Source organism: Hemiscyllium ocellatum, chromosome 39 (genome assembly GCF_020745735.1).
Source record: "Hemiscyllium ocellatum isolate sHemOce1 chromosome 39, sHemOce1.pat.X.cur, whole genome shotgun sequence".
Classification (NCBI taxonomy): domain Eukaryota; kingdom Metazoa; phylum Chordata; class Chondrichthyes; order Orectolobiformes; family Hemiscylliidae; genus Hemiscyllium; species Hemiscyllium ocellatum.
This window is the reverse complement of record NC_083439.1, coordinates 665366-690068: the sequence shown is the minus strand read 5'-3', so window position 1 is coordinate 690068 and position 24703 is coordinate 665366. Positions and strand designations below refer to the sequence as shown.

Sequence of the window (24703 nt, the reverse complement as noted above, 5' to 3'; positions counted from 1 at the left end):
CTCCATCGCCAGACCCTGACCACACGATGCCTGGACGAAGAGCGCCTCATCTTCCACCTAGGAACCCTCCAACCACATGGGATGAATGTAGATTTCTCCAGTTTCCTCATTTCCCCTCTCCCCACCTTGTCTCAGTCCCAACCCCCAGACTCAGCACCGCCCTCTCCGCCCCCACCCCCTCTCCAGCCTATCACCCGTAACTCTTTCCACCTATCGTATTCCCAGCACCCCTCCCCCCTACCTTTTATCTCAGCCCGCTTGGCACACCAGCCTCATTCATGAAGGGCTTATGCCCGAAATGTCGATTCTCCTGCTCCTCGGATGCTGCCTGGCCTGCTGTATTTTTCCAGCACAATTTTCAACTCCTGCTACCTATCACCTTGTATCTATGCCATCTGATAACCAACCTTGCCACTGAGGAAAAACAGTTCTTCCCTTTTCACTCCTCAGCCTCCTTGAAGGAAAGTAACTGGAGCCAATTTAACCTTTCCTCAGAGCACAACTGAGGAACATGTTACTAAGCCTTGACAATCTCCTCTCTGTTCTTTCTCAAGCAATTCTGTCCTCCTTGTAATGTGGTGAACAGACCTGTATACAAAATTCAGCTGTGAACAAACTAGTGTTTAATACAATTCCAACATTATATCTTTGCATTTGCATTCAATGAAGCAATTATCCCATGCATCTTCTTAATCATTGTATTTCTTCTCAGAGGATTGTGCATCTTTGGAGCTCCTTGCTACAGAGAGCTGGGTAGACAAAGTCCATGCATATATCTAAGGCCGAGACAGATAGATTCTTGATCAATAGGGAATCAAAGATTACAGAAAAAAAACCGCAGGATGGTGAATGTGACAAATATCTGATCTGCCCATGATCCTATTGAATGGTGCGCAGGCTCAAAGGGCTAAATGACTACTCCTGTTTATTTTTCTTATGGTTTTATCTACCTGTTCTACCATCTTTGGGGACCGTGGACAAAGACTCAGGTCTCTCACTTCCTCCAACCATCTCAGCACTCTCCCAACTATTGGGTATTCCCTTGCTTGGTTTGCCCTCCTAACATCATATTTCTCCAGACTGAATTAAATTTGTCACTTTCCTGCCCATTCAGCAAAACCATTGTGATCAAATCAAAAGCCATCATCCTGATTATCACCTACCTGGAAAACTTTTCAGCCGATTATGCCTCCTACACTTAAGCCGGAATAATTACCATATAAACCACAAACATCAAGGAACCCAACACTGAGACCTGTGGATTACTACTGGATATTACCTTCCATTCACAAAAGCATCCATTGACCATTTCCTGTCATATCCTGTCACCGAGCGATCTAAATACAATATTTCTTGAAGTGTAATGCCCAGAACTGAATACTAGACTCCAGCTTTTATACAAGCTCAACACAACTTTCTTGCTCTGTACATTTCTACTCTAGATAAATCTCAGTGGGCCATATATTGTATCAGCCATTATTTCAATGATGTGTATACATATATCCCAAGATCCCTCTTCTCCAGCACCTCTTTGGAATTGTATCCTTTACTGTAAATGGTCTCTGAATTCTTCCTAGCAAAACGAATCAATTCTCATTTACCCAAATTAAATTTTGTCTGTCACTTGTATGTCAATCTATGTCTTTTTTTTTCAGTTTAATGCTATCCACACTATAATTTACAATTATTTTCAATTTCTGGGTCATCTGCAAAGAGTGATATCGTACTCTATGATGTCAAGTCTAGACCATGAGTGTACATCAAGAAAAGCAGGCAATGTTGTTGTCAAGCTAGAGCTTGAAGAAAAACAAGAGGAATTAACTTTTTACAATAATTACTGTATGTACAAGTGAAGTTACAAAAATGACCAGGGGTTGGAATACTATAGTAAGTCTTAAATCCAAGATGTCTTTTTACAATTAATTTCAGAATCAGACATTTTAGTATTCCATCAAGACAACAACAAAAATCTAAATGGCAACATCTAACAGGGAAAGTCCTTAATAGTACATGCTGAATTTACAAATCTATTCCTCCAATTTCAGCTCTTTCCTCTGAAGGCAAGTACTTGTGTTAAGTGACCGAAGCTTCTAAAAAGTAGAGTAAAATTCATGGGATTTAATCCACCATACCAGTCAAAAATAAAACACACCAAGTTACAGTGACACAACAAGTACAACCATACACACAGTTTCAGTTGTGAGACGCCAAAGTGAAAATGAATTACCTTAATATATTCACTGTAATTCTTATCACAGTGCAGGTAATGTGCTTCCCCTAAAACATTGGAATTTGGAATATCCCAGAACCGGCACTTCTCAAGATGTTATCCTCACAAAATATAATTCATCATTGCCTAAACGTCCAAAGCAGCAATTGCATTAACTATCTTTCCTCCAGTTTGGCAGAGGAACGCTGACCTTAGATACTTATGAATAGGTAACTACAAATTGCCCCCTTAAATTGCAGTAGAATAGACATGGACTCATCAATTCTACTACAATTTACATACAATCAACTCCTATCTTACACAACTACACAGGACTATTCAGGAGAAGATCACTGAAATAATGCACATAAGGTAAATGGTCTGCCACAAATTTACTATCAAGGGCAAATCCCACCCCTCCTTCTGAAGTCATGAAATTCGTGTTTTTTGACCTACATTATTGCAAATTCCCCCATTTAGTTTTAGTAATGTGTTCATATTAATCTGGAAAGATACACAAAACAAATCAATTTGATAAATTATAATGAAGTAACCAAAAATATTGCCCTGAAATTTGAAAACTATTGCTCTAAACCAGATAAGGAAACTCAGAACTAAAATGGTCAAATTTCTGCAAAACATAAAACAAAATATCCAAAAAAAATTCACCTAGTTGCCACAATGCTCATTTGATTTGTTGATTAGATATTTCATAGTATAGCATGTTAAACTTTGTAATCAAGCAGAATGCACTCTATACAGGAGGTCGGGACAACTAAAAAAATATTGTCAAGTCAGAACTGCTCTATCATTCCTTTGGGTGAATAACAGCACTATCAATTGTAGGATAGTCAGTAAAGAATAAACTACAACCGCTTCAACATAAGCAAATATCAGGATATCAAGGAAACAACTTCTATTAGGATTGTATAGACATCAGTTTGACCATACCTCATCCAGCTCAGTCTGCAAAGGGAACTGGAACTGCAGATGGGAAAAAATACATTAGTGTAAATGGGATTCAAAAATAAACTCACAGTTGAGAACAGCAAAATTAGATTTATACCTAAAGTATTAATTTGTGAAAACACATGCCTTAGCTTTAAATATCTGCCAGTTTGGGTAACAAGAATACAAGCATTCTGAAAGATTACGTTTTTTCCAAGCAGTTTTATGTTAAGCTTCTAACAGTCAACAGTTTACACTATCTACAATAGATTCACTACCAATTTAATCAGAATCACCCAAGAGGATGACAGCAGCAATATCAGATTGGTTTAGCAAGTTGCATTCACTTACAATCATGGCCATCTGATTACTGAAATAAACTGAGCTTAAATTCTTCAGTTTCAGGTCTTCATTGACTTGTTCCTTCAGTTCTTCTTAAAAGGGAATTATCCAATTTTATTTAAAACTAACATAATTATGGATTTCTGCATTCATCTCATTACTTGTGGCTTTTATCAACTTGGCCCATTTAAAATAAAAGCAGAATGGATGATCTAACAGCTCCTCAGATGTTAGCTGCTTACTATCTGTCCTGATACTGGACTTAGTGCTATAAATTCTTAATAGTCTTCATCTCTAAATAAAAGCAAATACGTAAGACTGCCTCCAAAAATGAGTCACAAGGCTGAGAAAATTATAATCATCCTTAACGTGCCACAATCATGTCAAACTCCTCTGCAATTACAAATCAAAATAACTAAATTGCCAACCCTGCCCCACAGATCGACATTATAAACAATAATTTGAAGAGGGAGAAAACCTATCATCAGCAAGTTAGCAGATTTACGCAGCCAAACTATTTTAACAAACTGAGAAACTAGGCATGCTGAGTCCGTAAACTCTTTTCATATGGATCTGCTTTGAAGTTCCTCCATTTTTATTGTACTCCAATGCTATACTTTCCATTCAAATTAGCAATGGTAAGCTAAAATTATATAAAATGACACTTCATTAAAATAAAAACCATGGTGTTTGCTAAGGAAAAACTACTATGAACACATTGCCCTGGATAAGAAATTTTTAAATTTGTTCACAGCATCTGGACATTGCTCATTGGGCCAGCATGTATTGGTCATCCCTAACTGCCCTCAAGAAGGTCATGATAAGCAAGACAACATGAAAACTACGTCACAGTAGTTCAAAATAATCTCTCACAGCCAGTAGGACAGCTGTAGAGCTTCCTGAAGAAGGGCTCATGCCCGAAACATCAACTCTCCTGCTCCTTGGATGCTGCCTGACCTGCTGCGCTTATCCAGCAACACATTTTCAGCTGTAGAGATCAGCAAGCTTTACCAGTCCCAGAGTCAGATCAAAATAAGAAGGCTACATACAAAAGCAGACTTTGGTGATACAGCAAACCAGATGATTGGGGAATTTCTAGGTTGCTTGTGTGGCAAAGATATGCTGTTGCTACTGGACAGTGAGTCACTAGATCTACGTGCTTACCAATTGCAGATGTAAGATTGAACCTGTCATCAATTGTAAAAAGTCAAGTTTAAAAATGAACAAGAGAGTTAGCCAGATACCCACCATTTCCTTTATCACTCAAAGGGATCCACTCTTGTAAAAATAAGGTAGTACAAAAGGAACAGAGACAAGGAAAGCTGTCATGGTCTCTCCTTTATGCAAGATAAATTTCTTCCTAATGGCACTATGGGTGCACATACACCTCGAAGACTGCAAATGTTCAATAAGGCAACTCTCCAACAAAGGGCAAATAATAATGGGCAATAAACACTAGCTCAATGATACTGCATTTCATGAACAAATTTTTGACAAAAGTTATTTTTACTTCTAAAAAATCTAGGAAAAGCAAAGTGGTTAACCATAAAGGTTCAAAGCGTCAGAGTCATATTTCCTTCCCATAATCCTTTTTATTGTTGTTATTTTATTCAAGACATGAGAGCTGTTGGTTCAGATGAGGTATTGCTTTTGCTGAATTTAAAGCAGGCATTCAAAGTCTTGATGACTGACTCATACTGCTGAGGTTAATCTAGCTTCCTCCCGCTGTCTGCACAATCCCTGGATATAAGTATGGAAGTTTTTTTAAAAGTACTTGACTTCTTCCCTCAAACACAGGGCAACAACTTTCCATCACGAAACAAGAAAGGAAATCAATCATATATCATGCCCATTAAGATCTGCATTCACCTCCCACTCTACATTTCTTCATGCAAGGAAAACTATACGCAATGAAGCCACATTCTGCGACTTTGTGTCATATCAGAAAAGGACAAGAAACTTACAATGAATTGAAATCATAATTCTTTGCATTTTCAATATTTTAATGCATGTTTACTATTCGAATTTTTTAGCTATTTTGTACAACAGATTCGTAATGAAAGAATGAAGGAAGAGTTGAGTCACTGAGTAACCATCTTCCAAAGCAGACAGACTTTAATGGTTAACTCCCACTTGTCAAGTGGTACACATTGCAATTCCAAACTGAAACCACTTTTTTGTCAAAATATCAAAATGAACTGCTGGTTTACAATAGCAAAGAATTGATTATTCAGTCAGAAAATACATTTATCTTTAGAATCATTGAGATCTACAGCAAATAAAAAGGCCCTCTGCCCCATCATACTTACACTGGTCAAAACCAACCATCTAATTATCCTAATCCCATTTTCGAGCACTTGGCTTATTACCTTCTATTAGGTTAAGATCAACATATCCGTCGCAAATTCACCTGCACCTCCACACTCATCATTTACTGTATCCGCTGCACCCAATGTGGTCTCCTCTACATTGGGGAGACAGGCCGCCTACTTGCGGAACGTTTCAGAGAACACCTCTGGGCCACCCATACCAACCAACCCAACCGCCCCGTGGCTCAACACTTCAACTCCCCCTCCCACTCCACCAAGGACATGTAGGTCCTTGGCCTCCTACATCGCCAGACCCTGGCCACACGACATCTGGAGGAAGAGCGCATCATCTTCCGCCTAGGAACCCTCCAACCACACGGGATGAATGTAGATTTCTCCAGTTTCCTCATTTCCCCACCCCACCCCCACCTTATATCAGTCCCAACCCTCAGGCTCAGCACCGCCTTCTTGACCTCTCTGCCCCCACCCCCTCTCCGGCCTATCACCCTCACCTCCTTCCATCTGTCGTATTCCCAGCACCCCCCCCCCCCCCCAAATTCCCTCCCCCCTACCTTTTATCTCAGCCCATTTGGCACACCTTTCTCATTCCTGAAGAAGGGCTTATGCCCAAAACATCGATTCTCCTGCTGCTCGGATGCTGCCTGACCTGCTGTGTTTTTCCAGCAACACATTTTTCAATGCCTTCTATTCCTTGACATTGCAAGTGTAGACCTAAATACTATTTAAATATCAGAGATTCTGTCTCCACCACTCTTGTAGACAGGCAGGAGGCTGGAAAAACACAGCAAGCCAGGCAACATCAGGAAGTGGAGAAATCTGTGTGCAATTAGTGTGTTCAGTTGCTAACAGAAAGGTTGATGGTTTGAGACCGCCCAGGGTCAGGGCGATCGCTGCTCTCACTCCAAGCGGTGTGTTTTAGGCGGCATGGTGGCTCAGTGGTTAGCATTGCTGCCTTACAGCACCGGGGTCCCAGGTTCAATTCCAGCCTCGGGTGACTGTCTGTGTGGAGTTTGGACATTCTCCATGTGTTTGAGTCGGTTTCCTCCGGGTGCTCTGGTTTCCAAAGATGTGCAGGTCAGGTGAATTAGCCATGCTAAATTGCCCATAGTGTTAGGTGCATTAGTCAGAGGGAAAATGAATCTGGGTGGGTTACTCTTCGGAGGGTCAGTGTGGACTGGTTGGGCCGAAGGGCCTGTTTCCACACTGTAGGGAATCTAATCAAAGTTGACGCTTTGGGTGTAACCCTTCTTCAGGACTGGGGGAGTGGGTGTAGGGGAGCTGCAGATAAAGGGGGTGGTAAAGCCAGGATAGGTGAAGACAGGTGGAGAGTACAACCTGGTTGGTCAATGGTAGGAATGAATTTGGTTGGTGGCAGGGAGTAGTGGAAGGAAGTGGGAAGGGAGCTATTTGAAATTAGAGAACTCAACATGGAGTCCTCCGGGATCCCCAGATGGAAGATGAGGTTTTGTTCCTTCAATTTGCCCTGTGGTTCATTGTGGCAATGGAGGCAGCCAAAGATGGTCATATCTGACAGGAAGCGTTAGGGGAATTGAAATGGACGGTGATTGGGAGGTCTGGTCGGCCCCTGTGGGCCTGGCTGCGATGCTCGGTGAACCATTCCCTAAGTTTATGTTCTCCAGACTACCACTGCCCAGCTTTGTCAGCAGATTTGATGGTGAACCGGGGATTGTTGCGGACTGTGTCAAGTGCTGCACATCTGGAGGGTGTGTGGTTGGAGTGGATTGGGGGGGGTGAGTGAATGCCCACCAGCCCTGATTTAAAAAAATATTTACATCCCCTTTAAATGTGTGCCCCACTCATTAATGTGTCCAAGGGAATGATTTCCTCCTGTCTTCCCTCTCTAGACCTTTCAATACAAGCCAACCATGTGTGTCGGAAATCATGTCTCACAACATTGATTTGAGTTTTTTGTAGTAATGAAGAGGACCGAGAAGGGCAAAGTGGTGGACTTGATCCAAATTGACTGCAGTAAGGTGCTCAACAAGGTTAGTCATGTTGATTAGCAAGGTTGAATCTCATGGAATACAGGGAGAACTAGCTATTTGGATACAGAACTGGCTCAATGGTAGAAGACAGAGGGTGGTGGTGGTGGTGGAGAGTTGCTTTACAGACTGGAGGCCTGTGACCAGTGGTGTGCCACAAGGATTGGTGCTGGTCCTTTACTTTTTGTCATTCATATAAATGATTTGATGTGAACATAGGAAATATAGTAAGCAAGTTTGCAGATGACACCAAAATTGGAGGTGTAGTGGATAGTGAATAAAATTACCTCAGAGTACAACGCGATCTTGATCAGGTGGACTAACGGGGTGAGGACTGGCAGATGGAGTTTAATTTAGATAAATGTAAGGTGCTGCATTTTGGAATGGCAAACCAGACCGGGACTTATACACTTAATGGTAAGGTCCTGGGGAGAGACCTTGGAGTACAGGTTCATAGTTCTTTGAAAGTAGAGTTCCGGGTAGACAGGATAGTGAAAGCAGCGTTTGGTATGTTTTCCTTTATTGGTCAGAGTATTGAGTACAGGAGTTGGGAGGTCATTTTGTGGCTGTACAGGACGTTGATTAGGCCACTCTTGGAAAATTGTGTGCAATTCTGGGCTCCCTCCTCTTGGAAGGATGTTGTGAAACTTGAAAGGGTTCAGAAAAGATTTACAAAGATGCTGTCTGGGTTGGAGGATTTGAGCTATAGGGAGAGGCTGAAATTTCTGGGGATGTGTTCCCTGGATTGTCGGAGTCTGAGGGGTGACCTTATAGAGGTTTATAAAATCATGAGGGGCATGGATAGGTTAAACAGACAGGTCTTTTCCCTGGAGTGGGGGAGTCTGAAACTAGAGGGCATAGGTTTAGGATGAGAAGGGAAAATTTTAAAATGGACCTAGGGAGTAACATTTCCATGCAGAAAATGATGTGTGTATGGAATGAGCTGCCAGAGGAAGTGGTGGAGGCTGGTACAATTGCAATATTCAAAAGGCATCTGAATGGGAATATGAATAGGTAGGCTTTAGAGGGATATGGGGCAAGTGTTGGCAAATGGGACTAGATTAGGTTAGGATTTTCAAAGTTTGTGAGAAGATTTGTAGCTCGGGTGCTCGTTGTTGTGGTTCTGTTCGCCGAGCTGGGAATTTGTGTTGCAGACGTTTCGCCCCCTGTCTAGGTGACATCCTCAGTGCTTGGGAGCTTCCTGTGAAGCGCTTCTGTGATCTTTCCTCCAGCATTTGTAGTGGTTTGAATCTGCAGCTTCCGGGTGTCAGTTCCAGCTGTCCCAGGTTAGGATGTCTGGTTGACATGGACAAATTGGACTGAAAGGTCTGTTTCCATGTTGTACATCTCTATGACTATGTCTCCACTCAGTCTCCTCTGCTCCAAGGATAACAACCGCAATCCAATCAATCAATCTTCATAACTAAAAAAACTCTCCTGCCCAGGCAACATCCTGGTAAATCTCATCTGAATCCTCTCCAGTGCAATCACATTTCTCCCATAATGTAAATTCCAGAGCTGCACACAATATATAATCTCCCTATTTTCAAATTCTATACCGTGGCAAATAAAGCCAAGTGTCCCATGTTTTTTCTTAACTACATTGGCTTCCTGTCCCTATCCTAAAAGTACCAGTTAAGAACTCCAAGGATTCTCGGATCCTTGCTGCCTCCCAGATTCCTACCATTCACGTATTCCCATGCCTCATTTAATCTACCAAAGTGCATCACCTCACACTAATCTGGACTAAATTCCATTTGTCATTGATCAGTATATCTGACCAGTTCATCAAGATCCTCCAGTAATCCAAATTATCCTAATTACTTACGACCCCACCATATTTTGTGTCAACTACAAACTGAATGACCAACCCTCTAATGGTCAAGTCTAAGTTATTTAGATATTCCACAAATAGAAAAAGCCTTAATACTGATCCCTGCAGAACCTCATTAGATACTGGCTTCCATTCACAAAAATGCCCCCATAATCATCACACACTACTTCCTGTGTTTCAGTCAATTCTGGATCTAATTAGCCAAATTCCTTTGGATCCCAATGCCTTTCACCTTTGCATTCGATGTCATCTGATAGCATTGTCCACATCCACACACCTAGTTACTTCTGGGGAAAAATACATTAAAGTTGGTCAGATGCTACCTCCCCTGAACAAAAGCATGCTGACTATTGTCAATTAATCCCTGCCTCTCCAAGTGCAGATTAATCCTGTCCCTCAGAATTGCTTACAATAGTTTCCCCATCACTGAGGTTAGACTGATTGGATAAACCAGGAAACCTATTTCTCCCCGACCCTTACTTTGATTAGAAAAGGGCATCCATCCCCATCATCCACATCATTATGGGATATCATTGGGCTAGATGGTCACCACTACTGCGGTTAAATTTCAATTTCAGATTAATTAAGTTTAAATTTCATTAGCTGTCATGGAAGGACTTGAATTTATATCCCCAAACTCACAGTGTTAGCCTGGACATCTGACTGACTGATACATTGTGGTATCACGTCCCCCAAAGCTTCCACAAAATGTCTCAAGAAATTGTTCTACATTAAAAAATGCTACAGAAACTCAGTTGAGAGAGAAAGGACTCCTTGTTCATTCCACAAACTAAATTATAATGTAACGGTGCAGTACACAGAAGTGAGCACCTTTAGATTTACCCTTAGTCTAAACATAAGAATATTGTTCTCACCTCCTGAGAATGGGATTAAACACAGATGAGTAAGCATCACATTCCCTCATGTGGCTAAATAGACACCCTCAACGACATGCATTCCAAAACACCACAGGGTTTGAATTATGCAGGTGCAAAGTTAAAAACCTTGAATCAGCATTTCTTCTCACAGCATAGATTAACCTTCCCCTATCAACCAGTCTTTCACTGTTCAGTTTTATGTTTCTTCCATAGCCTCATCCAGCAGCATTAATAATATTTCAGGCTGCCAAATTAACATCTGCAATGATGCTATCATTCTCACTATATTAAGCTTTTCCCACTCTGAAGGATATTAATATTTAATGATTACTCTGTGATAATCAGTGGAAAACACAAATTAAGTTGCAATTAAAATTATATCAAATTCACAGACAAAATGTCAGAATAGCAAAAGGTTACTTTATCTGACTCTGAATTCTGTCCACCATAAAGACTGAATACTTGGACTTCTAAAATTTCCAATCTCTGCCTCTCAACTTTTAAATCACCAAAGCCTGGATTTTGCCGTCTCCTCTGGACACTGATCGTGTATAATTTAAAATTCTCCTGCTGATATTCAATCCCATACAAAGCCATAATCAGTCACTTCCAATCTTCACTGACTGATGTCAGTAGCGCTACAATTTTATGAGCTTTAAAATTTCCATCTCCAAGTCCTTTAATTTCAACCCAAAATATGCTAGCTTTTCTCTCGCCCATTGTAACAACAGCTTAAAACCAGGTCCCAATCTTTGATCATTCGTCTTATGTATGGCTCTATTTCTGAATCAGTTCTGAATAATCCACTTAATAGATTTGTCTTTGGCATGGTATAAGAACATACGAGCAGGGTAAGCCATTCAGCCCCTCGAGTCTGCTTCAACATTCCCGATCATGGTGGGGGTCATTTACCTCAACACCATACTCCTGTGCTATCCCAGACCTCTCAATGTTATTAATTTAAAATTTATCACTTTCTGTAGTAAACATACTCAATGCCTGGGATTCCACTACTCTGAAGGGTAGAACTCCAAAGATTCACTACCCTCTACTTGAAGATATTCCTCCTCAACTCAGTTCTAAGCGCCTTTCATACTGAAACTGCCAGCCTCACCATACTCCTGCCTGGCTGTACGTCCCATAGCCAAAGGAAATATTCTTTGTGCATCTACTCTTTAAATCTGTAATAATTTCAATGAATTGCCTCATTCTTCTAAATTCCAGAAAGTTCTACCCTGCTACTGTCCCACCAATCCAGGAATCAGTCGAGTGAACTTCTACTGCACTCCATCTATTCATCGTTCTTTAGATGACAGAAGGAGAACTGTTCACACCAATGAAGGTGCAGTCTAAACAGTGTCCTATACAACTGGAGCAGGACTTTTTAATTCCTGTACTCAAGGCTAATGTACTGCTTGCCTTTTGAATTACTGCTGCATTAGCTTTCAACATATGAACAAGGACACCTAAGCCTTTTTGGACATCACTTTCCAAAACTATTTAGGAAATGCTCTAAACAAATGTTTAGATGCACTAAATCACATATTCCATCTGCCCATTCACTCAGCCTGAAACTTTTTTGCATCTTCAACTCTCACTCCCACATCTGGCAGCATCTGCAAACTAGAAAAATTATAAATTAGCCCTATAGCCAAATTATTAATATAGATTGTAAACAGCTGGGTCCAGGCACTGATTTAAGCACTCCACTCATCATACACCTGCCAACTTGAAAATTACCTATTTATTCTTATTCTCTGCTTTCTGCCTTTTAATCAAGCTTCAACCCATTCTAGTATATTGTGTGTCTTAATTTTGTTTACTAACCTCCTGAATGGGACGTATCAAGCACCTTCTAGAAACCCAAATGCATTGTTCCACTGTATATACTTTGCTAGAAACATGCTCAAAATCTTCTCTCGGGATTTTCAAACACGATTTGGCTTTTATAAAGCCATATTGATTCTGCCCAATTAGATAATTATTTTCTAAATACAGAATAATCACGTCTTTATTTAATTTTGATTGTTATCTATCTAAATAAACGTTTCTTTTCCTTTTTCAGATAATAATGGACCGATTGTTAATTTCCAATATTTTTCTTTTTAGATAAAATGTTGATTATTCATGATTAATTTTTCCAGGCCTCCTTCCCTTCAATTGTCAACATGAATTCAACACAACCACAAAATATCAAATTAAATTATTAAAACCATTGAACATTTATACACAAAATATTAATACAGGTGACTCCCACTATCCGAAACTAGAGCATTCCTAGGAAACCTTTTACAGGCTGGAAATGGCGGAAAACGAAGGTGCATTATTTAAATTGGAAAAAGCATCGCCACTTTTCATAAAAGCGAAAATCCTCTTCAAATTCGTGAAAACAGGTACTATGTAGGTCTTTCATAAAAGTGAAATTGCATAAAGTGAACGTTCAAAAAGCAGGAGATACCTGACAACCAAGGTCTTAAATCATTAATACTCTCAAAACTGTATCTGTTTCTTATAATAAAGATTGAGCATTAGTTCTGAAGTTAAATTAGTCAATAGTAAACAACAGGTTCATGACATGCATTGTAAACTTATTTAACAACCAATCAGATCAAGCTGTAATAATGTTTACCATTCCTCAGTATTAAACACTAATCAGAAGTCTTACTTTCAAAGCACTAAACACCCGTGATTATTCGATGATACCAAACAATGAAATCAGACTGACAACCATCATGACCTAATAATAACGTGCAATTTATGGTGAAATTGAACACTAATGATTAACCAAAAATAATGACGCACATTTACTCAACAATATTAACATTATGTACATTCTTTTGCTTCCAATCCTAATCAGCAAAGACCATTATAATCCATGTAGTATCAGAATATAGGAAATATTATCTCTCAGTAGTTTTACTGAACATTTCTCAGCCTCAAACCAAATCTTATGTCGCGTACAGGGAGACAGGAGCAAAGCCTCCTTCTCTACAGATTTGACAGTTAACAATATTTCACCTTCCCTATTTCAAGTCCAAGATTATGCCTAATAATTAGAAAGATGAAAAGATTAAATTGTGATATGCATTCCTACTGAGTGGCAGAGATCCAATTATGTACTGTGTTAATAACTGGAGAAGGATGACAAGCATTGAAAGCTTTGACAGAAAACAATATAAACCACGCCAGAAAATTGTGTGGATAGGAAACATTGCACTGCCATTTCTTGCGACCATGCCAAACATGCTCCTCAGTCACAGAGTGATACAAATAGGGTTCCATGAAATTGTACTCAAGTCTAGTTGAATAATTCTTCCATGTTACTGAGCTTAACGGCCCTCAATGATGTTACTAACTGGGTTGTTTTCTCTGGAGGCTGAGGGGTGATATTATAAAAGTTTATAAGATGATGAGGGGTACGGATAGGGTGAAGAGCCAAGGTCTATTCCCCAGTGTAGGAGAGTTCAAATTCAGGGGCATAGGTTTAAGGTGAAAGGGGAAAGATTTAAGAGGAACTTATGGGGTAAGTTTATCACCCACAGGGTGGTGTGTGTATGCATGCAATGAGCTGCCAGAAGAAGTGGAGGAGGCTGGTACAATTACAACATTTAAAAGGCATCTGGATGAGTACATGAATAGGAGGGGTTTATATGGATATGGGCCAAATGCTGACAAATGGGACTAGATTAATTTAGGATATCTGGTTGGCATGCACGAGTTGGACCAAAGGGTGTGTTTCCATACTGTATAGGTCTACGACTACAGACTTTTTTCTAACAATTTCTTTCAGTGACCATTACTATTCAGTAATGCTGCATTCAGGTTGTATTAACTATAGAATCTGTAATTTCAGTTATTAAGAATATGAGATAGCCTTGGCAAATAAGATTAAGGGCAATCCAGAGATTCTAAGTAAATTAAGAGCAACGAGACAGACAGTAGGGCCCCTTACAGATCATAGAAGTTGTCCTGTTGAACCTCAGGAAGTGATAGAGATATTAAATGAATATTTCATGTCAGTTTTTACTGAGAAAGAAGTGGAGGCTAGAGATCACAAGGAAATAAATATTGATATTTCAAAAACAGTTCACATTACAGAAGAAGTGCAGAGATCTCGTAAAATATAAAGGTGGATAAATCTCCAGGGCCTGATCTACTGTATCCCAGAATTTTGTGGGAAGTTGTGGAGGAAATTGCAGGGACCGATGCTGAAATACTTGTATCATTTATAAATATGAATGAGATTCTGAATGACTGGAGTGCCTAATTCTTTCTTAAAGGAGGGATGTAAGGAAAAGCCTGGAAAACATAGAACTGTGAGAGTGACTTTGGTGGTGGGTAAGTTGTTTGAAGTGATTCTGAAAAATAGGGTTTATATACATTTGGAGATGCAAGGAATAGGGATCAGCATGGTTTTGTGCAAGGGAAATAGTGTCTCACCAGCTTGACTGAGTTTTTCGAGGAAGTAACCAAGATGACCGATTACAGCAAAGCAGTAGACATTGTTACTTGGACTTTAGTAAAGCGGCACGGTGGCACAGTGGTTAGCACTGCTGCCTCACAGCGCCTGAAGACCCGGGTTCAATTCCCGACTCAGGCGACTGACTGTGTGGAGTTTGCACGTTCTCCCCGTGTCTGCGTGGGTTTCCTCCGGGTGCTCCGGTTTCCTCCCACAGTCCAAAGATGTGCGGGTCAGGTGAATTGGCCATGCTAAATTGCCCGTAGTGTTAGGTAAGGGGTAATGTAGGGGTATGGGTGGGTTTCGCTTCGGCGGGTCGGTGTGGACTTGTTGGGCCGAAGGGCCTGTTTCCACACTGTAAGTCTAAAAAAAAGCCTTTGACAAGGTTCTGCCTGGGGCAGCATGGTGGCTCACTGGTTAGCACTGCTGCCTCACAGCACCAGGGACCCGGGTTCAATTCGTGCCTCAGGCAACTGTCTGTATGGAGTGTGCACGTTCTCCCCGTGTCTGCGTGGGTTTCCACCCGTTTCTTCCGACAATCCAAAGATGCATAGGTCAGGTGAATTGGCCTTGATAAATTGCCCATGGTTATATTAACCATAGTGTTAGGTGCATTATTTAGGGGAATGGGTCTGGGTGGGTTGCTCTTCAGAGGATCGGTGTGGACTTGTTGGGCCGAAGGGGCCTGTTTCCACACTGTTGGTAATCTAAAGTTGATCACATGGGATTCTGGGTGAGCTTGCCAATTGAACATAAAATTGGCTTAATGAGACAGAGATTGATGATAGAGTGTTTTTTTGGACTGGAGGACTGTGACCAGCAGTGCTCCTCATGGAGCGTTGTTGAGTCTGTTATTTGTCATTTACATAAATGGTTTAGATGAGAATATGAAAAGCATAGCTAGTAAATCTGCAGGTGACACCAAAATTGGTGGTGTACTGGACAGTTGAAAAAGATTATCTAACTGTGTCACGTTCGGATCTCCCTGTTATTAAGATGGAGAGGGCTCCAAAGAGATTTACCAGGATGTTGCCAGGAATGGAGGGTTTGAGTTATAGAGAGGAAGGGACATTTGTGTTTTCCCACTGAAGCACAGGACGTTGACAGATGACCTTATAGGGGTTTATAAAATCATGAATGGTAGGTCACAGATATGTACAGCACAGAAACAGACCCTTCAGTCCAACTCGTCCACACCAACCAGATATCCTAACCTAATCTAGTCTCATTTGCCAACACTTGGCCCATATCCCTCTGAACTCAGCCGAACCAATGTCCTGTACAGCTGTAACATGACCTCCCAGCTCCTGGACTCAATACTCTGGCCAATAAAGGAAAGTGTACCAAACACATTCTTCAATATCCTATCTACCTACAACTGCACTCCAAAGTCTTTGTTCAGCAGAACTCCCCAGGACTTTACCATTAAGTGTATACGTCCCGCTAAGATTTGCTTTCCCAAAATGCAGCACCTCGCATTATCTAAATTAAACTCCATGGGCCACTCCTCAGCCTATTGGCCCATCTGATCAAGATCCCATTGTACTCAGAGGTAACTTTCTTCGCTCTCCACTACACCTCCAATTTTGGTGTCATCTGCAAACTTACTAACTATAGTTATGTTCCCTAGAGTGGGGGATTTCAAGACTAAGGGACATATTTTTAAATTGAGGGAAGAAAGGTTTTTAAAAGACCCAAGGGACAATTTTTTTTTGTTAGAGTGGTTTGTGTATGGAATGAACTTCCAGAGAAAGTGATGGATGCGGGTAAAGTCACAGTTTTAGATAAGTACATAAATAAACATTTGGAGGGATATCGGTCAAGTGCAGGCAGATGGGACTAGTTAAGTTTGGGATTATGGTCAGCATGGACTGGTTTGACCAAAGGTCTATTTCCATACTGTGAGACTCTACTTTTTAGTCTATTTTTGAGATGTGGGTAAATTTATCCAAGGATCATTCACTAATCCACACAATTGACAAAGAAATGACCAAACTCAGATGGCAGATTCACTTTAATATTAGGTTTCTTTTTAATACGTCAACAGCTTTTAGTTTAAATTTCACCAAATCATAATCAGTTTATTGAATTCAATTCCACAAGTTTAGTTTGAAGCAGAATTATCAAGCAAACAGCAATACCACACTAGACCCACAATCGAGACCAAAAATGAATATCACTACCTAGATATTAAAATCAGTCAATTTTGGTTTCAGCTGCATAGATATGATAATTATTTTTCTGTAAAATCACTATCATAACTCAGCGACAGTCCGTTAATCTCCATGTTGACCAAGTTTTAGATTTTGTAATGACCACTGTTACATGTTAGCATAGAATTAAGCTCTAGGGAAACTGTTACTATGGACAATGTAAATTTATTCAGCATAATGCAGAAAAGATCTGGAATCAAAAAATTAGACCAAGACAAAAATTAAGATAACTGGAGATAAATGATTGTGTGCATTTTAAAAGATGGAGAGAGAAATACAGATGTGCAGTAATCAAACAAGCTATGCCAGTGTATGAAGACCAAAATCAATATGTCAAAGAAAGCTTCAAACGAGCTAAAGTTTACAGAGGGCAAAGGACAAAAGGCCAGGCAAGAGAGAGCTGGAACAGTTAAACATGGAGGTGGATCTGAGCTTCCACAGATAGAAGAGGAGTGATGGAGGAGCAGTTTTTTTGGTATGGGGGGGGGGGGGGGGGGGGGCTGAGCGTGGGAGGGGGGAGAGAGAAGAGGGAGTGGGGGGAAGTGATGGGGGGTGAGTGTGTGTGGGGGGGGGGGGAGGGAGGGGGAGTGTGTGGGGGGGGGAGAGGGAGGGGGAGTGTGTGGGGGAGGGAGGAGGAGTGTGTGGGGTGGGGGGGGGGAGTGTGTGGGGTGGGGGGGGGGGGGAGTGTGGGGGGTGGGGGTGGAGGGAGGGGGAGTGTGGGGGGTGGGGTGGGGTGGGGGGGGGAGGGAGGGGAGTGTGTGGGGTGGGTGGGGGGGGAGGGAGGGGGGAGTGTGTGGGGTGGGGTGGGGGGGAGGGAGGGGGGATGTGTGTGGGGTGGGGGGAGGGAGGGGGGAGTGTGTGGGGGTGGGGGGGAGGGAGGGGGGAGTGTGTGGGGTGGGGGGGAGTGTGTGGGGTGGGGGGGGGAGTGTGGGGGGTGGGGGGGGGAGGGAGGGGGGAGGGAGGGGGAGTGTGGGGGGTGGGGGGGAGGGAGGGGGAGTGTGGGGGGTGGGGTGGGGGGGAGGGAGGGGGAGTGTGTGGGGTGGGGGGGAGGGAGGGGGGAGTGTGTGGGGTGGGGGGGAGGGAGGGGGGAGTGTGTGGGGTGGGGGGGAGGGAGGGGGGAGTGTGTGGGGTGGGGGGGGAGTGAGTGTGTGGGGTGGGGGGGAGGGAGGGGGGGAGTGTGTGGGGTGGGGGGGGAGGGAGGGGGGGAGTGTGTGGGGTGGGGGGGGAGGGAGGGGGAGAGTGTGGGGGTGGGGGGGAGTGTGTGGGGTGGGGGGGAGGGAGGGGGGGAGTGTGTGGGGTGGGGGGGAGGGAGGGGAGAGTGTGTGGGGTGGGGGGGAGGGAGGGGAGAGTGCGTGGGGTGGGGGGGGGAGGGAGGGGGAGGAGTGCGTGGGGTGGGGGGGAGGGGGGGGGGAGGAGTGCGTGGGGTGGGGGGGAGGGAGGGGGGGAGAAGTGCGTGGGGGAGGGGGGGAGAAGTGCGTGGGGGAGGGGGGGAGAAGTGCGGGGGGGAGGGGGGGAGAAGTGCGGGGGGGAGGGGGGGAGGGGGGAGGGGGGGAGAAGTGCGTGGGGGAGGGGGGGAGAAGTGCGTGGGGGAGGGGGGGAGAAGTGCGGGGGGGAGGGGGGGAGGGGGGAGGGGGGGAGAAGTGCGTGGGGGAGGGGGGGAGAAGTGCGTGGGGGAGGGGGGGAGAAGTGCGTGGGGGAGGGGGGGAGAAGTGCGTGGGGGAGGGGGGGAGAAGTGCGTGGGGGAGGGGGGGAGAAGTGCGTGGGGGAGGGGGGGAGAAGTGCGTGGGGGAGGGGGGGAGAAGTGCGTGGGGGAGGGGGGGAGAAGTGCGTGGGGGAGGGGGGGAGAAGTGCGTGGGGGAGGGGGGGAGAAGTGCGTGGGGGAGGGGGGGAGAAGTGCGTGGGGGAGGGGGGGAGAAGTGCGTGGGGGAGGGGGGGAGAAGTGCGTGGGGGAGGGGGGGAGAAGTGCGTGGGGGAGGGGGGGTGAAGTGCGTGGGGGAGGGGGGGTGAAGTGCGTGGGGGAGGGGGGGTGAAGTGCGTGGGGGAGGGGGGGTGAAGTGCGTGGGGGAGGGGGGGTGAAGTGCGTGGGGGAGGGGGGGTGAAGTGCGTGGGGGAGGGGGGGTGAAGTGCGTGGGGGAGGGGGGGTGAAGTGCGTGGGGGAGGGGGGGTGAAGTGCGTGGGGGAGGGGGGGTGAAGTGCGTGGGGGAGGGGGGGTGAAGTGCGTGGGGGAGGGGGGGTGAAGTGCGTGGGGGAGGGGGGGTGAAGTGCGTGGGGGAGGGGGGGTGAAGTGCGTGGGGGAGGGGGGGTGAAGTGCGTGGGGGAGGGGGGGTGAAGTGCGTGGGGGAGGGGGGGTGAAGTGCGTGGGGGAGGGGGGGTGAAGTGCGTGGGGGAGGGGGGGTGAAGTGCGTGGGGGAGGGGGGGTGAAGTGCGTGGGGGAGGGGGGGTGAAGTGCGTGGGGGAGGGGGGTGAAGTGCGTGGGGGAGGGGGGGAGAAGTGCGTGGGGGAGGGGGGTGAAGTGCGTGGGGGAGGGGGGGAGAAGTGCGTGGGGGAGGAGGGGAGAAGTGCGTGGGGGAGGGGGGAGGAGGGAGGAGGGAGGAGGGGGAGGGGGGAGGAGGGGGGAGGAGGGAGGGGGAGGAGGGGGGGGGGAGGAGGGAGGGGGGAGGAGGAAGGGGGGAGGAGGGGGAGGAGGAAGGGGGGAGGGGGGGAAGGAGGGGGGAGGAGGGGGAGGAGGAAGGGGGGAGGAGGGGGGGGAAGGAGGGGGGGAGTGGGGGGGGAGGAGGAGGAGGGGGAGGAGGAGGGGGAAGGAGGGGGGGGAGGAGGGGGAGGAGGAGGGGAAGGAGGGGGGGAGGAGGGGGAGGAGGAAGGAGGAAGGGGGGAGGGGGGGGAAGGAGGGGGAGGAGGGGGAGGAGGAAGGGGGGAGGAGGGGGGGAAGGAGGGGGGGAGGAGGAGGGGGGAGTGTGTGGGGGGGGGGGGGAGTGTGTGGGGGGTGGGGGGGAGTGTGTGGGGGGTGGAGGGGGGAGTGTGTGGGGGGGGGGTCAAGGGGGGAGTGTGTGGGGGGTGGGGGGGGGAGTGTGTGGGGGGTGGGGGGGGGGAGTGTGTGGGGGGTGGGGGGGAGTGTGTGGGGGGTGGAGGGGGAGTGTGTGGGGGGAGGGGGGGGAGTGTGTTGGGGGGGAGTGTGTGGGTGAGGGGGAGGGGGGAGTGTGTGGGTGAGGGGGAGTGTGTGGGTGAGGGGGAGGGGGGGAGTGTGTGGGTGAGGGTGAGGGGGGAGTGTGGGGGTGAGGGGGAGGGGGGAGAGTGTGGGGGGTGAGGGGGAGTGTGTGGGGGGAGGGGGGAGTGTGTGGGGGAGGGGGGGAGTGTGTGGGGGAGGGGGAGTGTGTGGGGGGAGGGGGAGTGTGTGGGGGAGGGGGGGAGTGTGGGGGGGGTGTGGGGGGGAGTGTGGGGTGAGGGGGGGGGGGGAGTGTGGGGTGAGGGGGAGGGGGGGGGAGTGGGGTGTGGGGGGTGAGGGGGAGGGGGGAGTGTGGGGGTGGGGGAGTGTGGGGTGAGGGGGAGGGGGAGTGTGGGGGTGAGGGGGAGGGGGGAGTGTGGGGGTGAGGGGGAGGGGGGAGTGTGTGGGGGAGGGGGGAGTGGGGGAGGGGGGAGTGTGGGGCGGGTGTGGGGGGGTGTTGGGGGGGTGTAGGGGGGGGGGGGGGGGAGTGTGGGGGGGGAGGGGGGAGTGTGTTTGGAGGGGGGAGGGAGCGGGAGCCTGCCCCCGGCCTAGGCCTCGGCGCCCGGCAGGTGCGGAACCCGGTGACCTACCATTCTGTTCACGGACACAGCAGCAGCAGCAGCGGGACAAGCTCCACGTGGCCTTGAGCCATGGACGAGCTGGGGATCGGGATCTGGAGTTAGGAGCCGGGCAAACGCGGTGATGAGAAGGCGCGGGCCCAGCAGCAGCAGCAGCTTGTCTCATCGCTGGCTCTGGGAGTGAGGCTGCGGCCTAGCAGGCATCATGTGATCAAGGGGGCGGGGAAACACCGGCTCACCTGACCTCCACGCTCACTCTGATTGGTCACGGCGCTGCTGGAGCCAAAGGTCACCGAGGTGCCGCCCCGCCCCCGCGGGAAGCTGGTGTTGTGAGGTTTGACCATTGCAGTCCCACACTGGCACCTCCAGGGCAGGGCTGTGACACAACCCTCCTCTGCTGAAAGGCTGACCAAGAGCTACCATGGTCCATTACTAACAGGTTTTAGAGCAGCCCAGGCCCCTGTGCTGACAACTTCACCAAGGCTTCTCCTCTCACAGCCCACATTGCAGCCTCCACAGCCTGAGGGATGGAATTACCTCCACCCTCAATAATCTGGTCTACGTTTTAAAGCTGTCACTTTTCACTAATGTGCAAATGGGAGAATGCAGCATATCTTTGAAAAACCTAAAGTTTTATATTTAATACTTCAAAACCATTATGCCCAATCTTCCCCAGGTAGAAAAGCCAAAATGCACCAACATTCTCCTAACATTAAAAAAAATTGCTGTGAAATGGTTTTAAAAGCCCCAACTGTAAATGTACTTAGCAACGACCTCCCAAGGCTTTCATAAACACCTAGTTACTGTGTTAACCACAAACCCTTTCCTTCCACCCCCTCTCTAAATCCTGCCTTTATTTTAGTTTGAAAGCGCAAAACCTCCATTTTCCAATTTCATTTTACCATCCCTTCAGTAAATTCCACAAAGTTCATGTAGATATGTTGCTAGTTTTATTTTTAAAATGCACAAATGAATAAGAACCAAAATTTTAAAAAGCATTGTTTATAATACAATGTACTAAAACAATTCCAGCGTAGGCTTTTGCCCGAAACGTCGATTTTCCTACTTCTCGGATGCTGCCTGAACTGCGGTGCTTTTCCAGCACCACTCTAATCTAGTAACTAAAATATCAGTCAATCCACTCCAAGTACATGTAATTCATGTCCTTCTGGGTTATCAACCATTATATCTCAGAAATCTGACCTATATACATGAACCAGATGTGGAGCAGAGAACAGACAGAATTTGAAGGATAAGTTTGTAAAAAGACTGTAGCATTTATACACAAAAACAGTTATGCCCTCCTTCCCAACAGAAAAGTCTGTAGCAATGTTAATCACATCAATTCATCCCTCCTTCACTGATCCTGTCACCCACTATTGTCAATACTGCTTTTGAAATAAACAAATACTCATCAAAAAAGGAAAACTTTACTTTGCATGAATTGTTGCACTGAATGCAAAAAAGTCAAATAATTTGTCACCAAGAAAATGAAAAAAGGAAATTGATGATCCGTGTATCGCTTAATCGCAATTTGAGGTTTAGACAGGTTATAATCCAGAGATGAAACAGATATAAACAGTTATAAATTGCCAATGTTTGGAAATGCAATCTGAACACCAGGAATACCATTTACTCTGACCTATACTAGGTCATGGTTAAACGTAAAAACATTCCTGATGAAGGGCTTATGCTCGAAACGTCGAATTCTCTATTCCTGAGATGCTGCCTGGCCTGCTGTGCTTTGACCAGCAACACATTTTCAGCATGGTTAAACGTCTCAATTTAAAATCCTGCTTAAAACAAAGTCTAAACTCTCCCAGACCCACAATCAACAGTCCTCCAATTTTGGATTTTGCATATCCCTGATCTTGATTGACCTACCAGAGATATTGTGCCTTTAGATGCCTGGGTCATCCATTCTGGAATTCTAAAAAAAACACACCCTCCCAACACCCATCCTCCTGAATCTTAGCAACTCATTTGACTTCTTGAAATCCATCCTTTAAACCTTTTCCATCAAGCAAGCTTTTGGTCATCTGCATTTGACCATCAAGGTATTTGTTTACAATGCCCCTGACAGCCTCTGTGCGGTATTGTACCATGTGAAGGGAGTTTATGCAAGTTATCTGAAATTTGTTCACAGCATAGCCACATAATTAGATTACAACGTTGTAACATTTCTTGATGTTATTCTGTGCACGACAAATGCTTAGAACTTATTAGATAACTATATTTACTGAGTTGTGGTGCCCATGTAAACAATAAGTATTGGGTTACAGTCTTCAGATACACTTACCAAATGTGCCATTGGGGGAGCCACATAATACATCGTTTTAATCCCCTCTGGAGGTGGGAGAAGAGGTGCATTTAAACCAGGCATGACTCTGTGGCAACTATTACTAGCACACTAATTGCAAGGGCACTTCATGTCCTTGATGTGAGGGCGTACACACTTGTGGCATTCTATAGGTTTAATCAGGAAATTTCTCTGCTCTGTGTTTGTAGAAACAACATGGCTTACTGCCAGCCTGAATACCGTACTTCCACAATCTCAATCTTAACCATTCACTATGCTGTGTGTTGGGGAAATCAGCTCCTCTCTTCCATAATATACAGCCACCTTCATTCTCACTTATTATTCAGGAGTTTGGAAATCTTTCAGCAGAAAGTGGCCTAAATAGTCCAACTTCCAATTTGCCTTCCCCCTACAGATTAACTGGTGCCAAATATTCAGAGGTCAAGTACTCCATCATACCAGTGACTGCAGAGGTATATTGCAGAAGTGAGAGTATCCAATCAAATTTGTGTCCCAGCTTTGTTTCATATCCATAAATATACACTTCCCAGAAAGGGATTCTTGTAGTGAAGCAGTAATGTCCTACCTTTCAGGTCCAGAGGTGTCATAACATCTCTGAACAGGTTGATAAAACATTTACACTTGCCAGAAACATTACATGAACATGAGCAAGTAGTCTTACAACTCATGAACTTCCCAATGTATTCCTTGATTGTTGCTGTGCCTAAAGTCAATTATTGCAAAACACATGCTGGATGGAGAGGAGAACTGCTGGTCTTGCCTAACTCTGGTACCTCACGTTGTTTCTCCATCACAGAATATGCAAACACATTGTACTTTTGATTGTATAAAGGATTTCAACAAGACCCATTTAAGTTAAGTCAACTGCTCAAGTAGAATTTTTAATAAACATGCGATTTAGAGTTACCCACTTGCATGCCCCATTTCAACTTACCATTTTAAAAAAAAAGCTAACAAGGAAAACTGATGAGTGTAGTGCTTTCTGCATTAGCAAAGGCTTCAACAAGGTCACTATGGGAGATGGATTAAAAAAGCAGGGCCATGGGATCAAAGGAAAAGTGACAAGTTGGATTCAAAATTGACTTAAATAAAACAAAACTGCAGATGCTGAAAATCTGAAACACAACAGAAATTACTAGTGCTCGAAACGTCGAATTCCCTATTCCTGAGATGCTGCCTGGCCTGCTGTGCTTTGACCAGCAACACATTTTCAGCTGTGATCTCCAGCATCTGCAGACCTCATTTTTTTACACTAAGTGAAACTCAGCAGCAAATCTGGAAAGAAAACAGAGTGGCTGTTGAGTCCGATACCTTTTCATCAGAATTGACAGCATGAATATCAGTTTTCCCAGCTGCTAACAACAAAGTTGAGCAGCATCTGTGGAGA

The 24703-nt window shown here is 45.3% G+C and overlaps 1 protein-coding gene across 2 annotated transcripts in view; it reads right to left on the bottom strand.

Annotated features, from left to right (window-relative positions):
• The window catches only part of trpm7 (transient receptor potential cation channel, subfamily M, member 7), a 181894-nt gene extending 160716 nt beyond the window's left edge, over positions 1-21178 (bottom strand). For both annotated transcript variants that reach the window (XM_060853075.1, XM_060853076.1), the window contains exon 1: positions 21009-21178. In XM_060853075.1, the coding sequence (XP_060709058.1) occupies positions 21009-21011 (3 nt within the window). In that variant the 5' untranslated portion in view covers positions 21012-21178. The remainder of the gene's footprint in view (positions 1-21008) is intronic.
• Positions 21179-24703: the final 3525 nt, after the last annotated feature.